Source organism: Haematobia irritans, chromosome 1 (assembly GCF_050003625.1).
Source record: "Haematobia irritans isolate KBUSLIRL chromosome 1, ASM5000362v1, whole genome shotgun sequence".
NCBI classification, from domain to species: domain Eukaryota; kingdom Metazoa; phylum Arthropoda; class Insecta; order Diptera; family Muscidae; genus Haematobia; species Haematobia irritans.
The window spans coordinates 242,338,481-242,364,591 of record NC_134397.1 but is presented as its reverse complement, the minus strand read 5'-3'; the positions used below and the strand labels follow the sequence as shown (position 1 = coordinate 242,364,591).

Here is a 26,111-nt window from a genome sequence, read left to right as displayed (position 1 = left end):
TTAGGAATATTTCGTTTTTACACTTAAAATAATAATTAGTGGTTTCATTGAGTTTATTTTTATCAGTATCCGTCATAAAATAATTCAAATTTCAATAGAAATCGGTAAAAATTTTAGCTTTATTGGAAAAAAATGGAAATATTTTATACGAAAAATGAAGCGCAAAATTAGCATCAACACTTGACACTGATCCCGAAATTTTATGGTTTAAATAGAGTGTGACTTTTAAAGTTATCAAAAATCTCATTCTGTACCTCCAGTGAAAAAATTAATGGCGTAAAGGTACTCCCTTTCCAAGTGATATTTTCGTTTATTTTTTATGAAAATTCTCGCTTACTGATGGTAGGTGTTAGACTATATTTTTCTTTTCTAAGGAGCTAAATTTTAGACATAAAGACTCAAAAGTCTTCAAACGCAAATAAAAAAGATTTTAGAGAATTGTCACAGCACTTCCCAGCAAACAAAAGATCTTGGAAGTTCTTTTGGATGAAGAAATTAAAAAAAAAAAAAATAAACAAAATTTTTTTTCCAATTTCACTTTTTATTTTTATAAGTATAATTTGTTACACTTTTATTTTCTTATTATATAATTTTTACAAATTGAAAAACTGCCCAGCAAAAAAAAATTGGAAGTTGTTCCACAAACATTTCTTTCAAAGTGCATCCCAGAATCCCCCATCGATTTTGTTCAACTTTCGATGCAGTCCTTTTGGACAAGTCCACAAACATTTCTTCTAAAGCGCATCTTGGGATCCCCCAATGATTTTTTCTACTTCCGATGCAGTCCTTTTGGACAAGTATTAGAAAATACGCAATTAGGCTATTTTATTGGAAGTTGTTCCACAAACATTTCTTTTAAACCGCATCCCAGAATCCCCCATCTATTTTGTTCAACTTTCGATGCAGTCCTTTTGGACAAGGCCACAAACATTTCTTCTAAAGCGCATCTTGGGATCCCCCAATGATTTTTTTCTACTTCCGATGCAGTCCTTTTGGACAAGTATTAGAAAGTACGCAATTAGGCTATTTTAGGCCACCGTGGTGTAATGGTTAGCATTCCCGCCTTGCATACACAAGGTCGTGGGTTCGATTCCTGCTTCGACCGAACACCAAAAAGTTTTTCAGCGGTGGATTATCCCACCTCAGTAATGCTGGTGACATTTCTGAGAGTTTCACCGTTCGGACTCGGCTATAAAAAGGAGGTCCCTTGTCATTGAGCTTAACATGGAATCGGGCAGCACTCAGTGATAAGAGAGAAGTTCACCAATGTGGTATCACAATGGACTGAATAGTCTAAGTGAGCCTGATATATCGGGCTGCAACCTAACCTAACCTAGGCTATTTTAAATACAGCTTTAAAACGACGTATAACATAAAAAATATTTGATAAAAAATTGCGGCTGGTGAGATTTGAACCTGCGTGAAATTGGTTAAATTTTTTTTTTTCGCTTTATAAATTTCTTCATTCAAATTAACTTCCAGGGCACAACTTCTAAAGCAATGCAAAGGATCGAAAAAGGGAGTACTTTCGTGCTATGACAAGCCCATGTAAATTTCATTGGAGATGATCCAAGTTAACGCTACATCCGGATCGCAGATTTGGGATCCAAAGTTCTTTTTCGGAAGCTCTTTTTTTTGTGATATGAACCTAATATGACACCACGGAATGACATTCTAACTGCTTCCTGAGATGTGGTTCAAATCTCACTAACGGCAATTTTTTATTAAATATTTTTCTAAAAAATTATTTTTTTATGTTATACATCGTTTTTATTTTGTTTTTTGTTTTTTCGGCATCTATTTTTGTATAAATATATTTTTTCCATTAGAATTATTATTATTATTATTATTATTATTATTATTATTATTATTATTATTATTATTATTATTATTATTATTATTATTATTATTATTATTATTATTATTATTATTATTATTATTATTATTATTATTATTATTATTATTATTATTATTATTATTATTATTATTATTATTATTATTATTATTATTATTATAATTATTATTATTATTATTATTATTATTATTATTATTATTATTATTATTATTATTATTATTATTATTATTATTATTATTATTATTATTATTATTATTATTATTATTATTATTATTATTATTATTATTATTATTATTATTATTATTATTATTATTATTATTATTATTATTATTATTATTATTATTATTATTATTATTATTATTATTATTATTATTATTATTATTATTATTATTATTATTATTATTATTATTATTATTATTATTATTATTATTATTATTATTATTATTATTATTATTATTATTATTATTATTATTATTATTATTATTATTATTATTATTATTATTATTATTATTATTATTATTATTATTATTATTATTATTATTATTATTATTATTATTATTATTATTATTATTATTATTATTATTATTATTATTATTATTATTATTATTATTATTATTATTATTATTATTATTATTATTATTATTATTATTATTATTATTATTATTATTATTATTATTATTATTATTATTATTATTATTATTATTATTATTATTATTATTATTATTATTATAATTATTATTATTATTATTATTATTATTATTATTATTATTATTATTATTATTATTATTATTATTATTATTATTATTATTATTATTATTTTTGACTTTTTTATTTTTTTGCCTTTCTTATTGATTTTTTTGTGAAATTATTTGTCCAAAATTTTCACTTAAAACGGTCTAATTCCGTACTTTCTAAAACTTGTCCAAAAGGAAGTGGAAAAAATCGATAGGGGATCCAGGGATGCGCTTTAAAAGAAATGTTTGTGGACTTGTCCAAAAGAACTGCATCGGAAATAAATTGAGGGGGGATTTCGGGATGCGTTTTAAAAGAAGTGTTTGTGGAAAAACTTCAAATTTTTTGGTTTGCTGGGTTCTAATAAATTGGGGTTTATTTGCTCTCAAAGAAAGGAAAGCGGAATTTCGTTGTACTAAAATAATTTTTTTTTTTTTATCAAAATAAAAACACATATGAAGAAAGTGATTTGAAAACAGTTACGCCTTTAATTAAAACATTAATTGATAAAATAATTTTTTTATTTCAAACTAGGAATACAAAGTTAGTTAAGAAAATGAGCGAGTGTAGGGACTTTACATTACTGTACAATATACTTACTTTGTTCATTTAGTTTTAAATAACATTATTAACATTTCTTATTTTGTCATACAATTCAAATTTTGAATTTTATATAGAGCTTTCATAAAATAATAATTTTTCATTGTAACTTGAAGGCCGGTATGCACCTCTAGCGAAATTTACGGTAGCAAAAATTTATTTAAGTCTACAACAAAAAAAACAGGGCTGTGTACACAAATTTTAAACCAGCTAATCGTTTTTAAAAATTGTTAATATATGTTCCAAATATTCCTCAAATAAATTGTTTATTAATTACAGACCTTTTAAAACTTTTACGCACACAATGATTGTAATAAATTAAATGTTACAACCATGTTATTTTCATTAGAGGTGCGTACCAGCTTACGAAATTGAACGCTACCGAAAATTTCGTTAGCATAAATAGCAATGCATTTCTTATGGGAATGAAATTTTTCGCTAGAGGTGCATACCGGCCTTGAATAAAGAAAGCAGATACATATTTTTCAATTACAACCATCCGCTACATTGGCGATCCTGCCTAAATAAGATTTTTTTTAAAGAATATTAATTGACTAATTGAAAACGAAATATGAGAAAATCGTGCACAAACGATTAATTGGTGCATGCAAAAATTAAATGCTTTAAAGAATCGCTGAAACAATTAGCTTGAAGCTGATTCGAGAAGAATAGCCCAGGACCGGATTCAAATTTTCAACCAAAATACGAAACCTATTTATAACGGCATCGCCAATTTTGACGACTGAATTTCTTTCTGAAGGCTCCCAAGAATGAATTCATAGAGATCATTTGAAATTTGAGTTTGGCAATAACAACCCGTATGATTTTAGCTGGAGTAAAAATCTTTGTAAATCCAATAAACCACCTTTCAACTTCATCATTTGTAAGTCCGCCGAGATTGTATTCTTACATTAATTTAAGATACCTATAAATTAATATAATATATAGTACATTAGTATATATATACCTATAAATTAGTATAATATAATATTTATTAATTGTAAACTCCTTCTCTGAGAAAAATGTACCATACACCACCGCGTAATAGGGAACAAGCAACAGAAAACATCGATACATCATTGATTGATTTAGAGTTAGACGTGAATACTGGTAGGAACAAAGACAGCGAAAACTCTGTCAGTGGTTTGAATGTCCAAAACCAAGCCGAAATGGAGATATCTGCAGCTTCAGTAAAACTTCCTCAATTTTGGACGAATTGCCCGGAAGCTTGGTTTATTCATGCTGAGATTCAATTCGCGACTAAGGGCATTGCTCAAGATAGAACCAAGTACGAACACACTGTTTCTTCGCTTCCACAAGACGTAATTATAACCGTGCTTGATGTCATCCAAAGCCCTCCAAGAGAAGATAAATATTCTCATTTGAAGAATACATTGATACAACGGCATACCATCAGTGAGAGTAGAAGGCTCGATAGAATTTTGTCGGACACCGAGATAGGAGATAGAAAGCCATCGGAATTTTATCGATCACTAGCATTACTCGCTGGTCCAGAATTTAGCCAAGAGTTACTTAAGAAGCTACACTGAAAAAACAGTGAACCCACCAGGAAGAAAACTTTCGGTTAATTTTAGAAAATTTTGAATATTTGTAGAAAATTTTAACTAAACAGTATTACAAACGTTGGCATCACGTCGATGTCATAAGAATAAATAAATATTTTTCGACAAATTCAAGAAAATTTATTAGACATAACTACGTTTCTTCACTTGTTAAAGAAAATTTTGTAGTTTGGAAGAAAAACTTGGAATTCAAAATTGCAAGAATGTCTTTAGTGACATACGAAGTTCATGATGGAGGCATTTTTGGTAAAATTTACAAATTTAAAGAAATTCTGAACTATTTTATGAAAGACACCAATTTAGTTAATCTTTATGCTGCATTTGAGTATATTTCTTTCCTCGGTTTTAGTTAATTTAACTAACGTACACAAAAAATTATTAGAGTAAAGGAAACTTTCTCCAAACATAATAATTCCATGAACTAATCTAAAGTAAAATTGGCTTTAGTGAAATAGAGAGTTCACTTTTTTTTGAGTGTATGGATGAGAAAATTGCCAAAAAGTTTGAATGTAGCATTGACGGGCTCGAATATATCTGATAGCACGCAGCTAATACAGTTAGCAGATTCTATATGGGATGTGATGCAAAACAATGAGGTGGCTGTAGTAAATTCAAGAAAGACTCCCAAAGAATGTAACGAGCTAGGGAAGGCAGTAAAGGGCATATTACAGGCTTCCATGAATATGTGTGAAGGGTTTACGTCTCTTTCAGTGGAAGTGGCGGCAATGAGAAGACAATTTGAGGAGTTTAGATTCGGGGATAATAGCCGACCATTTGAGGGACGAAGACCTAGATCCAGATCTAGACCAAGAGAGACATCCAGAGATAGGGAATGGCTATGTCGATTTCATTATCGGTACGGAAAGAATGCGAAAAGATGCGAAGAGCCCTGTGATTACAACAAGGATAACGAGTCATCGGTAAACTAAGAAAGCCCGTTGTCGGTGCGACGGACAACGGGTGGGAACAACTAGCAACTCGTCGTTTATTTGTGTTTTGAACACATTTTGTTCCATTTAACAATTTAATTAAACAAATTAATCGATGTTGATCAAATATTTTTTTAATCAGATATGCCCAATCGACTCAGAATTTCTACACCACCCAAAAAATACAGTGAGCGTCAATATAAAGTACACAAAGGGTTTGATTTTAATTAAGAGTTTTTCATTATTGATTTTTAAGTTTGAGTAGAGACTTAAATACTCTATAGCTAAACTAAATAATAAATTTAATAAAAACGTATGTATAAAACGTAGTTCCAAAAAAAAAAATATATATACTGTTTATTTTGACACTCACTGTATATTCTGGGTGGTGGTGAGTTTTTCATTATTGATTTAAATACTCTATAACTAAACCAATTAATGTTTAATAAAATCGTAGATATAAAGTCTTAAATACAATATATTTTGAAACAAATTGGCATGTACTGTTTATTTTGACGCTCACTTATACAGTGACTTTAAAGGGACTGAGATTCTACACTGAAAGAATATTTTTCTTTTCTGAGGAACGAAATTTCAGACAAACAAAGTTTTCTTTTGCCGCTAAGCGTTTGTCTTTAAAACCAAATAAAATAGGTTAGAGACAATTGTTGAATCATTTATCGTAAATTTAGGTTTAGTTGTTCTACAAGAAAATAAGTTATAAGAAAGGGAAATTTCGTTTGTCTAAAATTTCGTTTCTGAGGAAAGTATTTTTTCTTTGGGTGTATAGTGAAGGGTGTCAAAATCATCGGCGCCAATTTAATAATTACAATATTAACCACGTCGTAGTTCATTCTTATTACTTGTAGGTAATTCAAAATTACACCCACGTATAGTTCATAAAATATTTGAGTCATACCTGCAATAAACATTCCATGGGTTGGTAAAAAATTCATTAAAAACAAAAAAGAAAAAACATAAGTTAATTTTAGCAACAGTTTAACAATGGTCTATTGTTTCTGTGTAATTTTATAATTAATAAAAATTTTTGCAAGTCAAATATTTTCGAAAATGTAGTATACCCTAATGTACCCTTATCTTTTTAAGTACCCCATAGGAGCTCTTTAAATGAAATAATAAAGCATTGTATTACACAGGGGAATTGTGGGGATTGTACCACATTTAGGTCATACCATCATTTTAACTCCTTCACAACATTTTCCTTTATGAACCATCAGAAATGGCTCCTTATCAAATGGCCTCCAAACAAAAAGTGTCAAATTCACCGATATTTACATTCTCTCCGTCTGATTTATGAGAAGTAGTCCAATATGTATGGCTCACTATTGCCAGCACCTTTGGTTTTTTGACGTGGGCATGATAAAAATGTTTGATGCATAAAAAAATACCATACACCCAACAACAACAATAAGAATGACAGCCAAATTGTCATTCACATTTACAACGATATATAAAAATTCTTTTGGTGTCATATTATAGTGTGAAGGAATACATACACACTACTATTGTAAATTAAATAAAAAATGCCATTTTAATTTCGTTTTTTTTTGTTTTTGCTTTCTACCTTATTTTTAGATGTCGTTGACGAAAAAAGATCCATCGTTTTGTGTGGCGGCAAATGATCCACACCTGGTGAGTTTGGGAGGAGGACGTTTGAGTACAGCAGTGACAATACATAATATACCCATAGGTGAGTATTATGGAAATGGAAAATTATAACCCCATATTAGAACTAAATAAAAAAAAAAACACAACAACACAATGCTAAATGATCCTCAAAATAAGTATCATCATCGATAAGGGCTAAGGGACAAGTCCAGCATGAAAAGTGTAGCCAAAGAGCAAAAGAAAATGATCTTTTGAGACCAGGCCACAGTGGCGCAAAATCCGATCAGAATCAATGGGCTTGTCATAAGACGCAAGCCCATATTTCAATAATAAAAAAATCAAGTGAAATGAAAATGAAAGTCCATTTCTATCCAGCAAAAATTTTTGGAAGTTCTTCCAAAGGCACAACTTTATAAGCACTTCCCGAAGACGCACCCCCAAAGATGTTCTTTTTATACCCTGCGCCACACTGTGGAAGAATTTGTTTTGTCAAAATTTTATTTCTATAGAAAATTTGTCAACATTTTATTTATTTCTATAGAAAATGTTGCCAAAATTTTGTTTCTATGGAAAATTTTGTCAAAATTTTATTTCAATAGAAAATTTTGTCAACATTTTATTTCTTTAAAAAATGTTGTCAAAATTTTATTTCTATAGAAAATTTTGTCAAATTTTTATATCTTAGAAAATTTTGTCAAAATTTTTTTTATAGAAAATTTTGTCAATTTTTTTTATAGAAAATTTTGTCAAAATTTTATTTCTATAAAAAATTTTGACAAAATTTTATTTTTTAGAAAAAATTGTCAACAATTTTTTTTTAAATTTATTTCTATAGAAAATTTGTCAAAGTTGTATTTCTCTAAAGAATGTTGTCAAAATTTTATTTCTCTAGAAAATATTGTCAAAATTTTATTTTTATAGAAAACTTTGTCAAAATGTTATTTCTAAAGAAAATTGTTTCTAAATTTTATTTCTATAGAAAATTTTGCCAAAAATTTATTTCTATGGAAAATTTTGCAAATTTTTTTTTTATTGAAAATTTTACCAAAAATTTTATTTCCTCAGAAAAAATAATTTAGTTCAAAAATTTATTTCTATAGAAAATTTTGTCAAAATTGTATTTCTTTAGAAATTTTCTCTAAATTTTATTTTTGTAGAAAATTTTGTCGAAACTCTATTTCTATAGAAAATTTTGTCAAAATTTAATTTCTTTAGAAATTTTCTCTAAATTGTATTTTTATAGAAATTTTTGTCAAAATTTTATTTCTTTAAAAAATGTTGTCAAAATTTTATTCTATAGAAAATTTTGTCAAAATTTTATTCTATAGAAAATTTTGTCAAAATTTTATTCTATAGAAAATTTTGTCAAAAGTTTAGTTCCTCAGAAAAAGATGTCAATAATTTACTTCAAAAATTTATTTCTTTAGAAAATTTTGTCAAAATTGTATTTCTTTAGAAATTTTTCTCTAAATTTTATTTTTATAGAAAATTTTGTCAAAATTTTATTTCTATAGAAAATTTTATTTATTTCTATAGAAAATGTTGCCAAAATTTTGTTTCTATGGAAAATTTTGTCAAAATTTTATTTCAATAGAAAATTTTGTAAAAATTTTATTTCTTTCAAAAATGTTGTCAAAGTTTTATTTCTATAGAAAATTTTGTCAAATTTTTATATCTTAGAAAATTTTGTCAAAATTTTTTGTTTATAGAAAATTTTGTCAATTTTTTTTATAGAAAATTTTGTCAAAATTTTATTTCTATAAAAAATTTTGACAAAATTTTATTTCTTTAGAAAAAATTGTCAACAATTTTCGTTAAAAATTTATTTCTATAGAAAATTTTGTCAAATTTTCTTTTCTATAGAAAATTTTGTCAAATTTTCATTTCTATAGAAAATTTGTCAAAGTTGTATTTCTCTAGAGAATGTTGTCAAAATTTTATTTTTATAGAAAACTTTGTCAAAATTTTATTTTTATAGAAAATTTTATCAAAATTTTATTTCTATAGAAAATTTTATCAAAATTTTATTTCTATAGAAAATTTTGTCAAAATTTTATTTCTTTAGAAAATTTTGTCAAAATTTTATTTCTATAGAAAATTAAAGTACCTCTTAGTTGGAGAGCGAATATCTGGCAAAATCTAAGAAAACTTCTAGATTTCTACCAATCTACCAAACAGTAACAAATCTACAAATTTTGGTAGAATTCTACCAACTGTGGCAACCGTGTTCGTTATACGGCGTCGGTGAGTGTTCGGTGTTGATGATTCGAGATTGTCATTTACCATTCGATAATTAAATGGGGCTATGGGCATACAAGGCTAGGAGTACTCAGCTGATGATGATCATGTCTAATATAGCGTAACTTGCGAATTGTCTCATTCAGACAATCATCTACCACAGGCTTTAGGCACTCACAAATAAAACTTTATATTTGATTCTAAAGGATGTATTTTTTAGTTTTTGAACGTAAAGAGGGTTGCAAAAAGGTACCACTTTAACCTAGCTAACCTTGCGGGTGTGCTAGTCCTTGGATAGGGAGAGGCACCTTGTGCCTATCTTATGAGTACAATAATTTTGTATTTTAAAGGTAAAAACTATTTTGATCCAGTAGCATCATTAGGGCAAACAAGCAGATGACGCTTTTTTTTTTTTAATGATTTGTTGGCAGATAAACCCTCGAATTTCCCGCAGTGTAATAACTGAAAAAATAAGCATGATAGACAAGCAATATTTCTGCAATCGTTTATGGATAATAGTACCTTTGACAAGGTGGTTGCTCCTTGTAACGACATGTTTTCAACACTAATAGCCAGGATACAAATTCAGAAGGTTCCGGGGTCGTTACAAACCATTTATACACGTTTTATACTAAAGAAATCACACAATAATGGTAAATACACAATCAATAGTGCACTTTGTTGAGGATGGAACGACGGAAATGGACGTTAATCTCCTACGGCTTACGACCCGAGGAATATCCGATACCAGGAACGCAGGCCGAATGAAAAAGATTATATTCGCAGGCGCTGGGAAAAGAGTTCGCCTGACGAAGATTATACTTCGTAGACGCCGGTTGGAGCAGTTTGTCTATGCAAGATTATACTTCGAAGACGCGAGAAAGAAGTTTGTGTAGCGAGATTCTACTTTGCAGACGCGGAGAAAGGATTTTGTCTGACGAAAATTATATATTGCGGACTCGGGGAAGGAGTTTGTCGAAGAAGGTTATACTTCGCATCAAAGGGCGGCGACGGTTGTACAACGAAGATTATACTTAGCAGTTATACTTATTTGAGGCTGACATTTACTCTGCTCCAAAAAAATCTATCTTACCTCCTTGACGATCGCCAACCAACTGCCCCGTACTGTTGTTCAGCTACTCCTTCTATAGCCGTTTGGGTGCCACGCACCATGTTATCATAAACAGCTAACTACCCAACCACGGTTGTCACAGTTGGTACAATTCTACCAAAAATGTTAGTTTTTTTTATTGTTTGGTAGATTTTGCAAAGACGTAATTCATAAATTTTCTATAGAAATAATCTTCTGCCAAATTTTCTGTTAAAAATTGTTTTAAAAATTTTCTATAGAAATAACATTTGGACAAAATTGTCTATAGAAATAAAATTTTGACAAAATTTTCTATAGAAATAAAATTTGACAAAATTTTCTATAGAAATAAAATTTTGACAAAATTTACTATAGAAATAAAATTTTGACAAAATTTTCTATAGAAATAAAATTTTGACAAAATTTTCTATAGAAATCACATTTTGACAAAACTTTCTATAGAAATAAAATTTTGACAAAACTTTCTATAGAAATAAAATTTTGACAAAATTTTCTATAGAAATAAAATGTTGACAAAACTTTCTATAGAAATAAAATTTTGACAAAGTTTTCTATAGAAATAAAATTTTGAGAAAATTTTGTATAGAAGTAAAATTTTGACAAAATTTTCTATAGAAATAAAATTTGGACAACATTTTCTAAAGAAATAAAATTTTGACAAAATTTTCTATAGAAATAAAATTTTGACAAAATTTTCTATAGAAATAAAATTTTGACAAAATTTTCTATAGAAATAAAATTTGGACAAAATTTTTTATGAAAATAAAATTTTGACAAAATTTTCTATAGAAATAAAATGTTGAGAAAATTTTCTATAGAAATAAAATTTTGACAAAATTTTGTATAGAAGTAAAATTTTGACAAAATTTTCTATAGAAATAAAATTTGGACAACATTTTCTAAAGAAATAAAATTTTGACAAAATTTTCTATAGAAATAAAATTTTGACAAACTTTTCTATAGAAATAAAATTTTGTAAAAATCGTCTATACAAATAAAATTTTGACAAAATTTTCTAAAGAAATAAAATTTGGACAAAATTATCTTTAGAAATAAAATTTTCACAAAATTTTCTATAGAAATAAAATTTTGATAAAATTTTCTATAGAAATAAAATTTTGACAAACTTTTTTACAGAAATAACATTTTGACAAAATTTTCTATAGAACTAAAATTTTGACAAAATTTTCACGAAATAAACTTTTGGCAACATTTTGTATAGAAATAAAATTTTGACAAAACTTTCTATAAAAATAAAATTTTAATAACATTTTTTATAGAAAATATTTTGACGAAATTTTCTATAGAAATACAATTTTGACAAAACTTTCTACAGAAATCAATTTTTAATAAAATTTTGTATAGAAAAAATGTTGGCAAATTTTTCTATAGAATTTTCTTTTTCAAAATTTTCTATAGAAATAAAATTTTGACATAATTTTCTTAGAAATAAATTTTTGACAATGTTTGCTGAAGAACTAAGTTTTTGACAAAATTTTCTATAGAAATAACATTTTGACATAATTTTCTATAGAAATAAAATTTTGACAATATTTTCTATAGAAATAAAATTTTGACAAAATTTTCTATAGAAATAAAATTTTGACAAAATTTTCTATAGAAATAAAATTTTGACAAAATTTTCTATGGAAATAAAATTTTTAGAAAAATTTCTATAGAAATAAAATTTTGACAAAATTTTCTATAGAAATAAAATGTTCACAAAATTTTCTATGGAAATAAAATTTTGACAAAATGTTCTATAGAAATAAAATCTTGACAAAATTTTCTATAGAAATAAAATTTTGACAAAATTCTCTATGGAAATAAAATTGTCACAAAATTTTCTATAGAAATAAAATTTTGAAAAAATTTTCTATAGAAATAAAATTTTGACAAACTTTTTTATTGAAATAAGATTTAGACAAAATTTTCTATAGTTTTATTTCTACTTGACACAATTTTCTATAGAAATAAAATATTGAGAAAATTTTCTATAGAAATAAAATTTTGACAAAATTTTCTATAGAAATAAAATTTTGACAAACTTTTCTATAGAAATAAAATTTTGACAAAATTTTCTATAGAAATAAAATTTTGACAAAGTTTTCTATAGAAATAAAATTTTGAGAAATTTTTTTATAGAAGTAAAATGTTGACAAAATTTTCTATAGAAATAAAATTTGGACATTTTCTAAAGAAATAAAATGTTGACAAAATTTTCTATAGAAATAAAATTTTGACAAAATTTTTTATGAAAATAAAATTTGGACAAAATTTTCTATAGAAATAAAATTTTGACAAAATATAAAATTTGGTCAAAATTTTCTAAAGAAATAAAATTTTGACAAAATTTTCTATAGAATACAATTTTAAAAAGTTTTCAATAGAAATAAAATTTTGAAGAAATTGTCTATAGAAATAAAATTTTGAGTAAATCTTCTATAGAAATAAAATTTTGACAAAATTTTGCTGTAGAAATAAAATTTTGACAAAATTTTCTATAGAAATGAAATTGTGACAAAATTTTCTATAGAAATAAAATTGAGACAAAATTTTCTATAGAAATAACATTTTGACAAAATTTTCTATAGAAGTAAAATTTTGACAAAATTTTCTATAGAAATAAAATTTGGACAACATTTTCTAAAGAAATAAAATTTTGACAAAATTTTCTATAGAAATAAAATGTTGAGAAAATTTTCTATAGAAATAAAATTTTGACAAAATTTTGTATAGAAGTAAAATTTTGACAAAATTTTCTATAGAAATAAAATTTGGACAACATTTTCTAAAGAAATAAAATTTTGACAAAATTTTCTATAGAAATAAAATTTTGACAAAATTTTCTATAGCAATAAAATTTTGACAAAATTTTATATAGAAATAAGAAATTTTCTATAGAAATAAAATTCGGACAAAATTTTCTATAGAAATAAAATTTTGACAAAATTTTCTATAGAAATAAAATTTGGACAAAATTTTTTATGAAAATAAAATTTTGACAAAATTTTCTATAGAAATAAAATGTTGAGAAAATTTTCTATAGAAATAAAATTTTGACAAAATTTTGTATAGAAGTAAAATTTTGACAAAATTTTCTATAGAAATAAAATTTGGACAACATTTTCTAAAGAAATAAAATTTTGACAAAATTTTCTATAGAAATAAAATTTTGACAAACTTTTCTATAGAAATAAAATTTTGTAAAAATCGTCTATACAAATAAAATTTTGACAAAATTTTCTAAAGAAATAAAATTTGGACAAAATTATCTTTAGAAATAAAATTTTCACAACATTTTCTATAGAAATAAAATTTTGATAAAATTTTCTATAGAAATAAAATTTTGACAAACTTTTTTACAGAAATAACATTTTGACAAAATTTTCTATAGAACTAAAATTTTGACAAAATTTTCACGAAATAAACTTTTGGCAACATTTTGTATAGAAATAAAATTTTGACAAAACTTTCTATAAAAATAAAATTTTAATAACATTTTTTATAGAAAATATTTTGACGAAATTTTCTATAGAAATACAATTTTGACAAAACTTTCTACAGAAATCAATTTTTAATAAAATTTTGTATAGAAAAAATGTTGGCAAATTTTTCTATAGAATTTTCTTTTTCAAAATTTTCTATAGAAATAAAATTTTGACATAATTTTCTTAGAAATAAATTTTTGACAATGTTTGCTGAAGAACTAAGTTTTTGACAAAATTTTCTATAGAAATAACATTTTGACATAATTTTCTATAGAAATAAAATTTTGACAATATTTTCTATAGAAATAAAATTTTGACAAAATTTTCTATAGAAATAAAATTTTGACAAAATTTTCTATAGAAATAAAATTTTGACAAAATTTTCTATGGAAATAAAATTTTTAGAAAAATTTCTATAGAAATAAAATTTTGACAAAATTTTCTATAGAAATAAAATGTTCACAAAATTTTCTATGGAAATAAAATTTTGACAAAATGTTCTATAGAAATAAAATCTTGACAAAATTTTCTATAGAAATAAAATTTTGACAAAATTCTCTATGGAAATAAAATTGTCACAAAATTTTCTATAGAAATAAAATTTTGAAAAAATTTTCTATAGAAATAAAATTTTGACAAACTTTTTTATTGAAATAAGATTTAGACAAAATTTTCTATAGTTTTATTTCTACTTGACACAATTTTCTATAGAAATAAAATATTGAGAAAATTTTCTATAGAAATAAAATTTTGACAAAATTTTCTATAGAAATAAAATTTTGACAAACTTTTCTATAGAAATAAAATTTTGACAAAATTTTCTATAGAAATAAAATTTTGACAAAGTTTTCTATAGAAATAAAATTTTGAGAAATTTTTTTATAGAAGTAAAATGTTGACAAAATTTTCTATAGAAATAAAATTTGGACATTTTCTAAAGAAATAAAATGTTGACAAAATTTTCTATAGAAATAAAATTTTGACAAAATTTTTTATGAAAATAAAATTTGGACAAAATTTTCTATAGAAATAAAATTTTGACAAAATATAAAATTTGGTCAAAATTTTCTAAAGAAATAAAATTTTGACAAAATTTTCTATAGAATACAATTTTAAAAAGTTTTCAATAGAAATAAAATTTTGAAGAAATTGTCTATAGAAATAAAATTTTGAGTAAATCTTCTATAGAAATAAAATTTTGACAAAATTTTGCTGTAGAAATAAAATTTTGACAAAATTTTCTATAGAAATGAAATTGTGACAAAATTTTCTATAGAAATAAAATTGAGACAAAATTTTCTATAGAAATAACATTTTGACAAAATTTTCTATAGAAGTAAAATTTTGACAAAATTTTCTATAGAAATAAAATTTGGACAACATTTTCTAAAGAAATAAAATTTTGACAAAATTTTCTATAGAAATAAAATGTTGAGAAAATTTTCTATAGAAATAAAATTTTGACAAAATTTTGTATAGAAGTAAAATTTTGACAAAATTTTCTATAGAAATAAAATTTGGACAACATTTTCTAAAGAAATAAAATTTTGACAAAATTTTCTATAGAAATAAAATTTTGACAAAATTTTCTATAGCAATAAAATTTTGACAAAATTTTATATAGAAATAAGAAATTTTCTATAGAAATAAAATTCGGACAAAATTTTCTATAGAAATAAAATTTTGACAAAATTTTCTATAGAAATAAAATTTGGACAAAATTTTTTATGAAAATAAAATTTTGACAAAATTTTCTATAGAAATAAAATGTTGAGAAAATTTTCTATAGAAATAAAATTTTGACAAAATTTTGTATAGAAGTAAAATTTTGACAAAATGTTCTATAGAAATAAAATTTGGACAACATTTTCTAAAGAAATAAAATTTTGACAAAATTTTCTATAGAAATAAAATTTTGACAAACTTTTCTATAGAAATAAAATTTTGTAAAAATCGTCTATACAAATAAAATTTTGACAAAATTTTCTAAAGAAATAAAATTTGGACAAAATTATCTTTAGAAATAAAATTTTCACAACATTTTCTATAGAAATAAAATTTTGATAAAATTTTCTATAGAAATAAAATTTTGACAAACTTTTTTACAGAAATAACATTTTGACAAAATTTTCTATAGAACTAAAATTTTGACAAAATTTTCACGAAATAAACTTTTGGCAACATTTTGTATAGAAATAAAATTTTGACAAAACTTTCTATAAAAATAAAATTTTAATAACATTTTTTATAGAAAATATTTTGACGAAATTTTCTATAGAAATACAATTTTGACAAAACTTTCTACAGAAATCAATTTTTAATAAAATTTTGTATAGAAAAAATGTTGGCAAATTTTTCTATAGAATTTTCTTTTTCAAAATTTTCTATAGAAATAAAATTTTGACATAATTTTCTTAGAAATAAATTTTTGACAATGTTTGCTGAAGAACTAAGTTTTTGACAAAATTTTCTATAGAAATAACATTTTGACATAATTTTCTATAGAAATAAAATTTTGACAATATTTTCTATAGAAATAAAATTTTGACAAAATTTTCTATAGAAATAAAATTTTGACAAAATTTTCTATAGAAATAAAATTTTGACAAAATTTTCTATGGAAATAAAATTTTTAGAAAAATTTCTATAGAAATAAAATTTTGACAAAATTTTCTATAGAAATAAAATGTTCACAAAATTTTCTATGGAAATAAAATTTTGACAAAATGTTCTATAGAAATAAAATCTTGACAAAATTTTCTATAGAAATAAAATTTTGACAAAATTCTCTATGGAAATAAAATTGTCACAAAATTTTCTATAGAAATAAAATTTTGAAAAAATTTTCTATAGAAATAAAATTTTGACAAACTTTTTTATTGAAATAAGATTTAGACAAAATTTTCTATAGTTTTATTTCTACTTGACACAATTTTCTATAGAAATAAAATATTGAGAAAATTTTCTATAGAAATAAAATTTTGACAAAATTTTCTATAGAAATAAAATTTTGACAAACTTTTCTATAGAAATAAAATTTTGACAAAATTTTCTATAGAAATAAAATTTTGACAAAGTTTTCTATAGAAATAAAATTTTGAGAAATTTTTTTATAGAAGTAAAATGTTGACAAAATTTTCTATAGAAATAAAATTTGGACATTTTCTAAAGAAATAAAATGTTGACAAAATTTTCTATAGAAATAAAATTTTGACAAAATTTTTTATGAAAATAAAATTTGGACAAAATTTTCTATAGAAATAAAATTTTGACAAAATATAAAATTTGGTCAAAATTTTCTAAAGAAATAAAATTTTGACAAAATTTTCTATAGAATACAATTTTAAAAAGTTTTCAATAGAAATAAAATTTTGAAGAAATTGTCTATAGAAATAAAATTTTGAGTAAATCTTCTATAGAAATAAAATTTTGACAAAATTTTGCTGTAGAAATAAAATTTTGACAAAATTTTCTATAGAAATGAAATTGTGACAAAATTTTCTATAGAAATAAAATTGAGACAAAATTTTCTATAGAAATAACATTTTGACAAAATTTTCTATAGAAGTAAAATTTTGACAAAATTTTCTATAGAAATAAAATTTGGACAACATTTTCTAAAGAAATAAAATTTTGACAAAATTTTCTATAGAAATAAAATGTTGAGAAAATTTTCTATAGAAATAAAATTTTGACAAAATTTTGTATAGAAGTAAAATTTTGACAAAATTTTCTATAGAAATAAAATTTGGACAACATTTTCTAAAGAAATAAAATTTTGACAAAATTTTCTATAGAAATAAAATTTTGACAAAATTTTCTATAGCAATAAAATTTTGACAAAATTTTATATAGAAATAAGAAATTTTCTATAGAAATAAAATTCGGACAAAATTTTCTATAGAAATAAAATTTTGACAAAATTTTCTATAGAAATAAAATTTGGACAAAATTTTTTATGAAAATAAAATTTTGACAAAATTTTCTATAGAAATAAAATGTTGAGAAAATTTTCTATAGAAATAAAATTTTGACAAAATTTTGTATTGAAGTAAAATTTTGACAAAATTTTCTATAGAAATAAAATTTGGACAACATTTTCTAAAGAAATAAAATTTTGACAAAATTTTCTATAGAAATAAAATTTTGACAAACTTTTCTATAGAAATAAAATTTTGTAAAAATCGTCTATACAAATAAAATTTTGACAAAATTTTCTAAAGAAATAAAATTTGGACAAAATTATCTTTAGAAATAAAATTTTCACAAAATTTTCTATAGAAATAAAATTTTGATAAAATTTTCTATAGAAATAAAATTTTGACAAACTTTTTTACAGAAATAACATTTTGACAAAATTTTCTATAGAACTAAAATTTTGACAAAATTTTCACGAAATAAACTTTTGGCAACATTTTGTATAGAAATAAAATTTTGACAAAACTTTCTATAAAAATAAAATTTTAATAACATTTTTTATAGAAAATATTTTGACGAAATTTTCTATAGAAATACAATTTTGACAAAACTTTCTACAGAAATCAATTTTTAATAAAATTTTGTATAGAAAAAATGTTGGCAAATTTTTCTATAGAATTTTCTTTTTCAAAATTTTCTATAGAAATAAAATTTTGACATAATTTTCTTAGAAATAAATTTTTGACAATGTTTGCTGAAGAACTAAGTTTTTGACAAAATTTTCTATAGAAATAACATTTTGACATAATTTTCTATAGAAATAAAATTTTGACAATATTTTCTATAGAAATAAAATTTTGACAAAATTTTCTATAGAAATAAAATTTTGACAAAATTTTCTATAGAAATAAAATTTTGACAAAATTTTCTATGGAAATAAAATTTTTAGAAAAATGTCTATAGAAATAAAATTTTGACAAAATTTTCTATAGAAATAAAATGTTCACAAAATTTTCTATGGAAATAAAATTTTGACAAAATGTTCTATAGAAATAAAATCTTGACAAAATTTTCTATAGAAATAAAATTTTGACAAAATTCTCTATGGAAATAAAATTGTCACAAAATTTTCTATAGAAATAAAATTTTGAAAAAATTTTCTATAGAAATAAAATTTTGACAAACTTTTTTATTGAAATAAGATTTAGACAAAATTTTCTATAGTTTTATTTCTACTTGACACAATTTTCTATAGAAATAAAATATTGAGAAAATTTTCTATAGAAATAAAATTTTGACAAAATTTTCTATAGAAATAAAATTTTGACAAACTTTTCTATAGAAATAAAATTTTGACAAAATTTTCTATAGAAATAAAATTTTGACAAAGTTTTCTATAGAAATAAAATTTTGAGAAATTTTTTTATAGAAGTAAAATGTTGACAAAATTTTCTATAGAAATAAAATTTGGACATTTTCTAAAGAAATAAAATGTTGACAAAATTTTCTATAGAAATAAAATTTTGACAAAATTTTTTATGAAAATAAAATTTGGACAAAATTTTCTATAGAAATAAAATTTTGACAAAATATAAAATTTGGTCAAAATTTTCTAAAGAAATAAAATTTTGACAAAATTTTCTATAGAATACAATTTTAAAAAGTTTTCAATAGAAATAAAATTTTGAAGAAATTGTCTATAGAAATAAAATTTTGAGTAAATCTTCTATAGAAATAAAATTTTGACAAAATTTTGCTGTAGAAATAAAATTTTGACAAAATTTTCTATAGAAATGAAATTGTGACAAAATTTTCTATAGAAATAAAATTGAGACAAAATTTTCTATAGAAATAACATTTTGACAAAATTTTCTATAGAAGTAAAATTTTGACAAAATTTTCTATAGAAATAAAATTTGGACAACATTTTCTAAAGAAATAAAATTTTGACAAAATTTTCTATAGAAATAAAATGTTGAGAAAATTTTCTATAGAAATAAAATTTTGACAAAATTTTGTATAGAAGTAAAATTTTGACAAAATTTTCTATAGAAATAAAATTTGGACAACATTTTCTAAAGAAATAAAATTTTGACAAAATTTTCTATAGAAATAAAATTTTGACAAAATTTTCTATAGCAATAAAATTTTGACAAAATTTTATATAGAAATAAGAAATTTTCTATAGAAATAAAATTCGGACAAAATTTTCTATAGAAATAAAATTTTTGGCAAAATTTTCTATTGACAACATTTTCTATAGAAATAAAATTGTGAGAAAATTTTGTATAGAAGTAAAATTTTGACAAAATTTTCTATAGAAATAAAATTTTGACAAAATTTTCTATAGAAATAAAATTTGGACAACATTTTCTAAAGAAATAAAATTTTGACCAAATTTTCTATAGAAATTTTATTTTCATAAAAAATTTTGTCAAAATTTTGTATGGAAATAAAATTTTGACAAAATTTTCTATAGAAATAAGAGTGTGACAAATTCAATAACTCGACATCTTTAATTGTATCAATAGATCTTCAAAAGAAATGTCATCATTAAGTTTCAAAACACTATTCCAAGGCTAAAGACACGTGTCTCTTCTGGAATAGAATACAACATAAACTATGTTTAAAGATGTCACAATGGGCTACTTAATAAGAGACTGATAAGAATTGTCTGTCTAGTTGATGATTTGTGCTGCGAGACATCAAAATCTTTTCAAGTATTCAAAAGCTTAGCGTTGATGACCATTCTAGGGCCATAGTAGGTTAGATAAGAAAGCAAACATTTCTATTTTTGAATAATATAAATTTTATAACATTTTCTGTTTCTCCTATAGGTGACACAACCATAGGCTCCTCGACACGCTGTAACATTTCCTTAAATGGTAGTGGTGTTCGACCCTTACATTGTACCATATACCGTAGTGAGGAGAACGAAGTCACCTTGGTACCCGAACGAGATGCTCGTATACTAATCGATGGTACGAAAATTATCGAAGAAATTAATCTCACTCAGGGAGCTATGATAACCATTGGAAAATCTTATTATTTGCGTTTTAATAATCCCGCCGAGGCGAAACAAATACGCACAGCCATGGGTTCGAGTGAAAGAATATCGATGCCTCAAATTGATTTCAGTCAAGGAGGTATACAAAGAAATTCCGGAAAAAGTTCCGATAGCGTAAGTGGAGCAGAAATTGAATCATTTTATGAATCAACCATACAACCAGCAGCAGCCACTGCTCGAGTCTCGAATACAACAAAATCCTATGCGAAATTGGCTCCTATAGACATAAATGGCTTGCAGTGTCCCAAAGTTTTTACGGCGGATTTGGTTACGGTTAACTTACCAGCGGAGGATGTATTGGGACAGAAATATACACGATTTGCTAAAAACATGATGGCCGAATCACAACGCAATGAAAAGAATATCAATAATGCCAAAAGGAATATCAGTCAACAGGCCAAGAGCAATAATAACATCTACGATAATGTTCCCATGCATACAGAGAAGAAAAATAATTCAGATAGCCAACGTCAAGCCTTAAATGCCTATGATCGTTATCCGAAATTGGGAAATTTACAAATATTTCCCATGAACAGTATTAACAATGAAATGAATACCACCACAAGTCCTGGTGGCCAGAGTTCTACTCCCCTATCTGTCTACAATCGTTTGGACGATAGAAGAGATGATGAATATAATGAAATTAGCAATGATGAGCGAAATCATTTGGATGATATGCTTAAGATATGTACTGAGTATACCGATAGACAAAATCATAATCATAATCCCAGTGGTGGTAATGGTGGAGGCAATATTACCTCTTCACCTATTGTCCAAAATCGTATCATTACCAATGGTTCATTGCCACGTGAAAGAAAATCTCCCTTCCAACATGATTCACAAAAATCTTCGTTCGATGGTAGTTTTAATAACGTCTCTGCCTCGGCTATGGGCAATGATAACATGGATGTTAGTTATAGTGGATCTAGTGGCTATGAAAATGTTCGTGTTCTAGGCCCTAAACGTATAGAGATTAATGGTCAACAACAGCATCAACATTCGCATGCAGGAGGTGAAAATTATGAAAATGTTGTTGTGGGTAAATATGTACCCCAAAGTCCTCGCACTAAAATTCGTACTACATGTATGTCACCCAAAAAGGAACAAAGTTTCAGTGGTATATTTAGTCAAAAGGCTGAGCCCCAGGCTCAATGTAAGAATATCAACAATAGCAGACAAATCGAATATGATGAACTACTAAAGACTTTTGGAGAGAAACTTCAAGTAGAAATGCAAGCTATTGAGGAGAGTAGTCGTTATAAGCCCAACAACCAAGGCGATGTCAGTAAAAGCACTTCTCAAGCCACCCAGTCTCCAAATGCAAGTAGGACAAATAAAAATGTCCATAATCTTAAGTTGAATTTGAGATTACCTAGTTCCTTGCAAAATTCACCGAAATTAAATAAGAAACCTGCTCCAGCTCCTCGAACTCTTATCAAAAGTTCTGCAAATGGCACCAGTGGTAGTTTACCTCATTTATCAGCAGCTTCTTGCGCAAATTCTGGGGTATCAACAAACAAGGTAAGTCTGAAGTAAATCATCGAAAGGGTGGAAAAATTAATTTGCCTTTTTTCCCGTCTATTTTTTTAGAGCGATCCTCCTGAATTTAGAGCCAAGTTGGAACTTGAGTTACAAGCTTTGCAGGATAAAATTCATCGCTTAGAGGCCCAACGTAATGCCACCCGAGTTATGGAGGAAACTCAACAAGCAAAATTGAAACAATCTATAGAAATGAAATCGGATCAAGTGAAAAAGTAAGTTGCACTCTAGGGATTGTGATGAATGTCAAAAATTAGATTTGTCGACTATTTTCAAAAATTTGGAAAATTCAGCTTTCGACTTTTTGAATTTAGCAAATTTGAAAAGGGATGATTTTGCGTTTGGTTTTAAAATTTGAAAAAGCCTACTTTCGACGTTTGTGACTATAGGCGATTTGTCAGCTAAAACACAACCCTCTTCATTTCAATGCAAAGTTGAGTTTTCGATTTTTCGATACCAAAAGCCGATTTTGAACCACATCAAAAATCTATTATTCGATTTTTATACCCTGCGCCAGTGCATATGATATGATAGACACAGGGTGTCTTTGCAATAATAATCAGGAACGGCCCCCTCTAGCCATGTCCGTCCGCCCGTCTGTCTGTCTGTGAACACATTTTTATGGTCATAGTCTAGCTCGCAGTTTTAACCTAATCGTCTTTAAATTTGGCACAAGTATGTGTTTGGGGACAAACTGGAACCCTATTGATTTTTGGAAGAAATCGGTTCAGTTTTTGATATAGCTCCCATATATTTTCACAGGTCATGCATCTATAAATGCCTTATTTTTGCTTTAAATTTTGCACACTGTATATATCTTTCTCATATGACCACAGAGGCCAAAAATTTGCTATGATTTACATGAAATTTTGAACGGGAAGTAAAATTAACATTCTAGTTTTATATGGCAAATTTGGTAAAAATCAGTTCAGATTTAGATATAGCACCTAAAAATTTAGACCTACGAAGTGGTGCAGTACTTTTGACTTTCCTTACTTGATAAGATTATAATTCGTCGACTTGACTTTCCCACTTTTTTCTGAAAAAAAATTGGTTATTCGAAAAGTCGATATCGACTTATGTGTACTCCTTGAATATCCAAAATAATATTTTGAGTTGATAAAAGCCAGCCTTGTCCTATATGACTTGCCTTTCGAACTCGCCTATAAAAAGGTGTTGGCTTATTATTGAGCTTAAAAATGGAGTCGGGCTGTGAATCTATATTTAGTATGGCGTATGCTATAAAGGTGGAGTGTTTACAGAGTGAACTCAAAAAGTCGAAAATTCGACTTTTTCAGTTTTTTTTTCCAAAAATATGGGAAATTCAATTTTTATTTTAAAAAAGTTGAATTCTTCCAAATTTGGAAAAATTTAATTTTTGAAATGTAAGATTTTGTTATTTTTTTACATTTGACGTTTCGATTTCCGAGTACTTTGCGAGGTCTTAACCAGAGAACGGCTGCGAAATTTCAACCACCAATATCCAATGCAACCGACGACTGTCGGTGTTTGTTAGGACGAGTGTTGGTCTCTCGAAAACACCGTAGTAAAGCAATCACACAAATTGGTTACCCATATCTTAGCAGATTGGTATTCTCTTATTTGGTAGTCTCTCAATTCTCTTGAGCTAATGCTAATGCAACTGCTAGTAATTGTTTTTGTTGAGTGCAATCACACTTAAGTGCCAACCTCGTTTTTTGTTTACCGAGCGTTGTTACGATGTCGATTGAAAAAATAGAAAAAAATACTTTTTGATTTCAATCGCGAAAGTCCTAGTTCTGGTTAAAACATTAATATGGGTTTGTCATTGACGGGGTAAATTTACACCTTGAGACACATGTTGGACTCATTCCGAAGGACACGTCCTGGGACAACTTATTAGGATTACCCCATAGACAGATCCCCATGAACTAGTCAGGGACAAACTATCCAATAGAAAGGAAAAAAAAAATTGGAAATACATCTAACAATAGAATATTCTGATAATTGTATTTCAGAAAATTGGTAGATCCAATAAGATTTTAATATCAAGAGAAAAGTAAAGAAATCAATAAATTATATAAAAACAAGTAAGGAAAGTCTAAAGTCGGGCGGGGCCGACTATATTATACCCTGCACCACATTGTAGATCTAAATTTTCGATACCATATCACATCCGTCAAATGTGTTGGGTGCTATATATAAAGGTTTGTCCCAAATACATTTAAATATCACTCGATTTGGACAGAATTTGATAGACTTTTACAAAATCTATAGACTCAAAATTTAGGTTGGCTAATGCACCAGGGTGGAACACAATTTTAGTAAAAAAAATATGGGAAACATTTAAATCTGAAGCAATTTTAAGGAATCTTCGCAAAAGTTTATTTATGATTTATCGCTCGATATATATGTATTAGAAGTTTAGAAAAATTAGAGTCATTTTTACAACTTTTCGACTAAGCAGTGGCGATTTAACAAGGAAAATGTTGGTATTTTGACCATTTTTGTCGAAATCAGAAAAACATATATATGGGAGCTATATCTAAATCTGAACCGATTTCAATCAAATTTGGCACACATGACTATATTACTAATTGTACTCCTAGTGCAAAATTTCAATCAAATTGGGCCAAAACTCTGGCATCTGGGACCATATAACTCCATATCGGGCGAAAAATATATATGGAAGCTATATCTAATCCTGAACCGATTTCAATCAAATTTGTCACACATGACTATACTACCAATTGTACTCCTTGTGCAAAATTTCAACCAAATTGGGCCAAAACTCTGGCTTTTAGGACCATATTTGTCCATATCGGGCGAAAGATATATATGGGAGCTATATCTAAATCTGAACCGATTTCAATCAAATTTTGCACACCTGACTATACTACTAATTGTACTCCTAGTGCAAAATTTCAACCAAATTCGGCCAGAAATCTAGCTTCTGGGGCCATATAAGTCCATATCGGGCGAAAGATATATATGGGAGCTATATCTAAATCTGAACCGATTTCAATCAAATTTTGCATACTTGACTATACGACTAAGTGTTATGTTTGTACGAAATTTCAAGCAAATCGGTATAAAACTCTGGCTGCTGTGCCCATATTAGTCCATATCGTGCGAAAGATATATATGGGAGCTATATCTAAATCTGAACCGATTTCTTCCAAAATCAATAGGGTTCTATTCTGACCCAAATTAGGAACATATGCCAAATTTGAAGGCGATTGGACTTAAATTGCGACCTAGACTTTGATCACAAAAATGTGTTCACAGACAGACGGACGGACGGACAGACGGACATGGTTATATCGACTCAGGGACCCACCCTGAGCATTATTGCCAAAGTCTCCTTCTGGGTGTTACAAACATATGCACTAACTTATAATACCCTGTTCCACAGTGTGGCGCAGGGTATAAATATAAAA

At 25.6% G+C, this 26,111-nt stretch overlaps 1 protein-coding gene across 1 annotated transcript in view; it reads left to right on the top strand.

Moving 5' to 3' along the window:
* Window positions 1–26,111, top strand: part of LOC142238424 (uncharacterized) — a 122,038-nt gene that overhangs the window by 48,550 nt on the left and 47,377 nt on the right. The window contains exons 2-4 of the mRNA XM_075310100.1: window positions 7,296–7,410; window positions 20,924–22,674; window positions 22,744–22,907. Coding sequence (XP_075166215.1) covers window positions 7,296–7,410; window positions 20,924–22,674; window positions 22,744–22,907 — 2,030 coding nt within the window. The remainder of the gene's footprint in view (window positions 1–7,295; window positions 7,411–20,923; window positions 22,675–22,743; window positions 22,908–26,111) is intronic.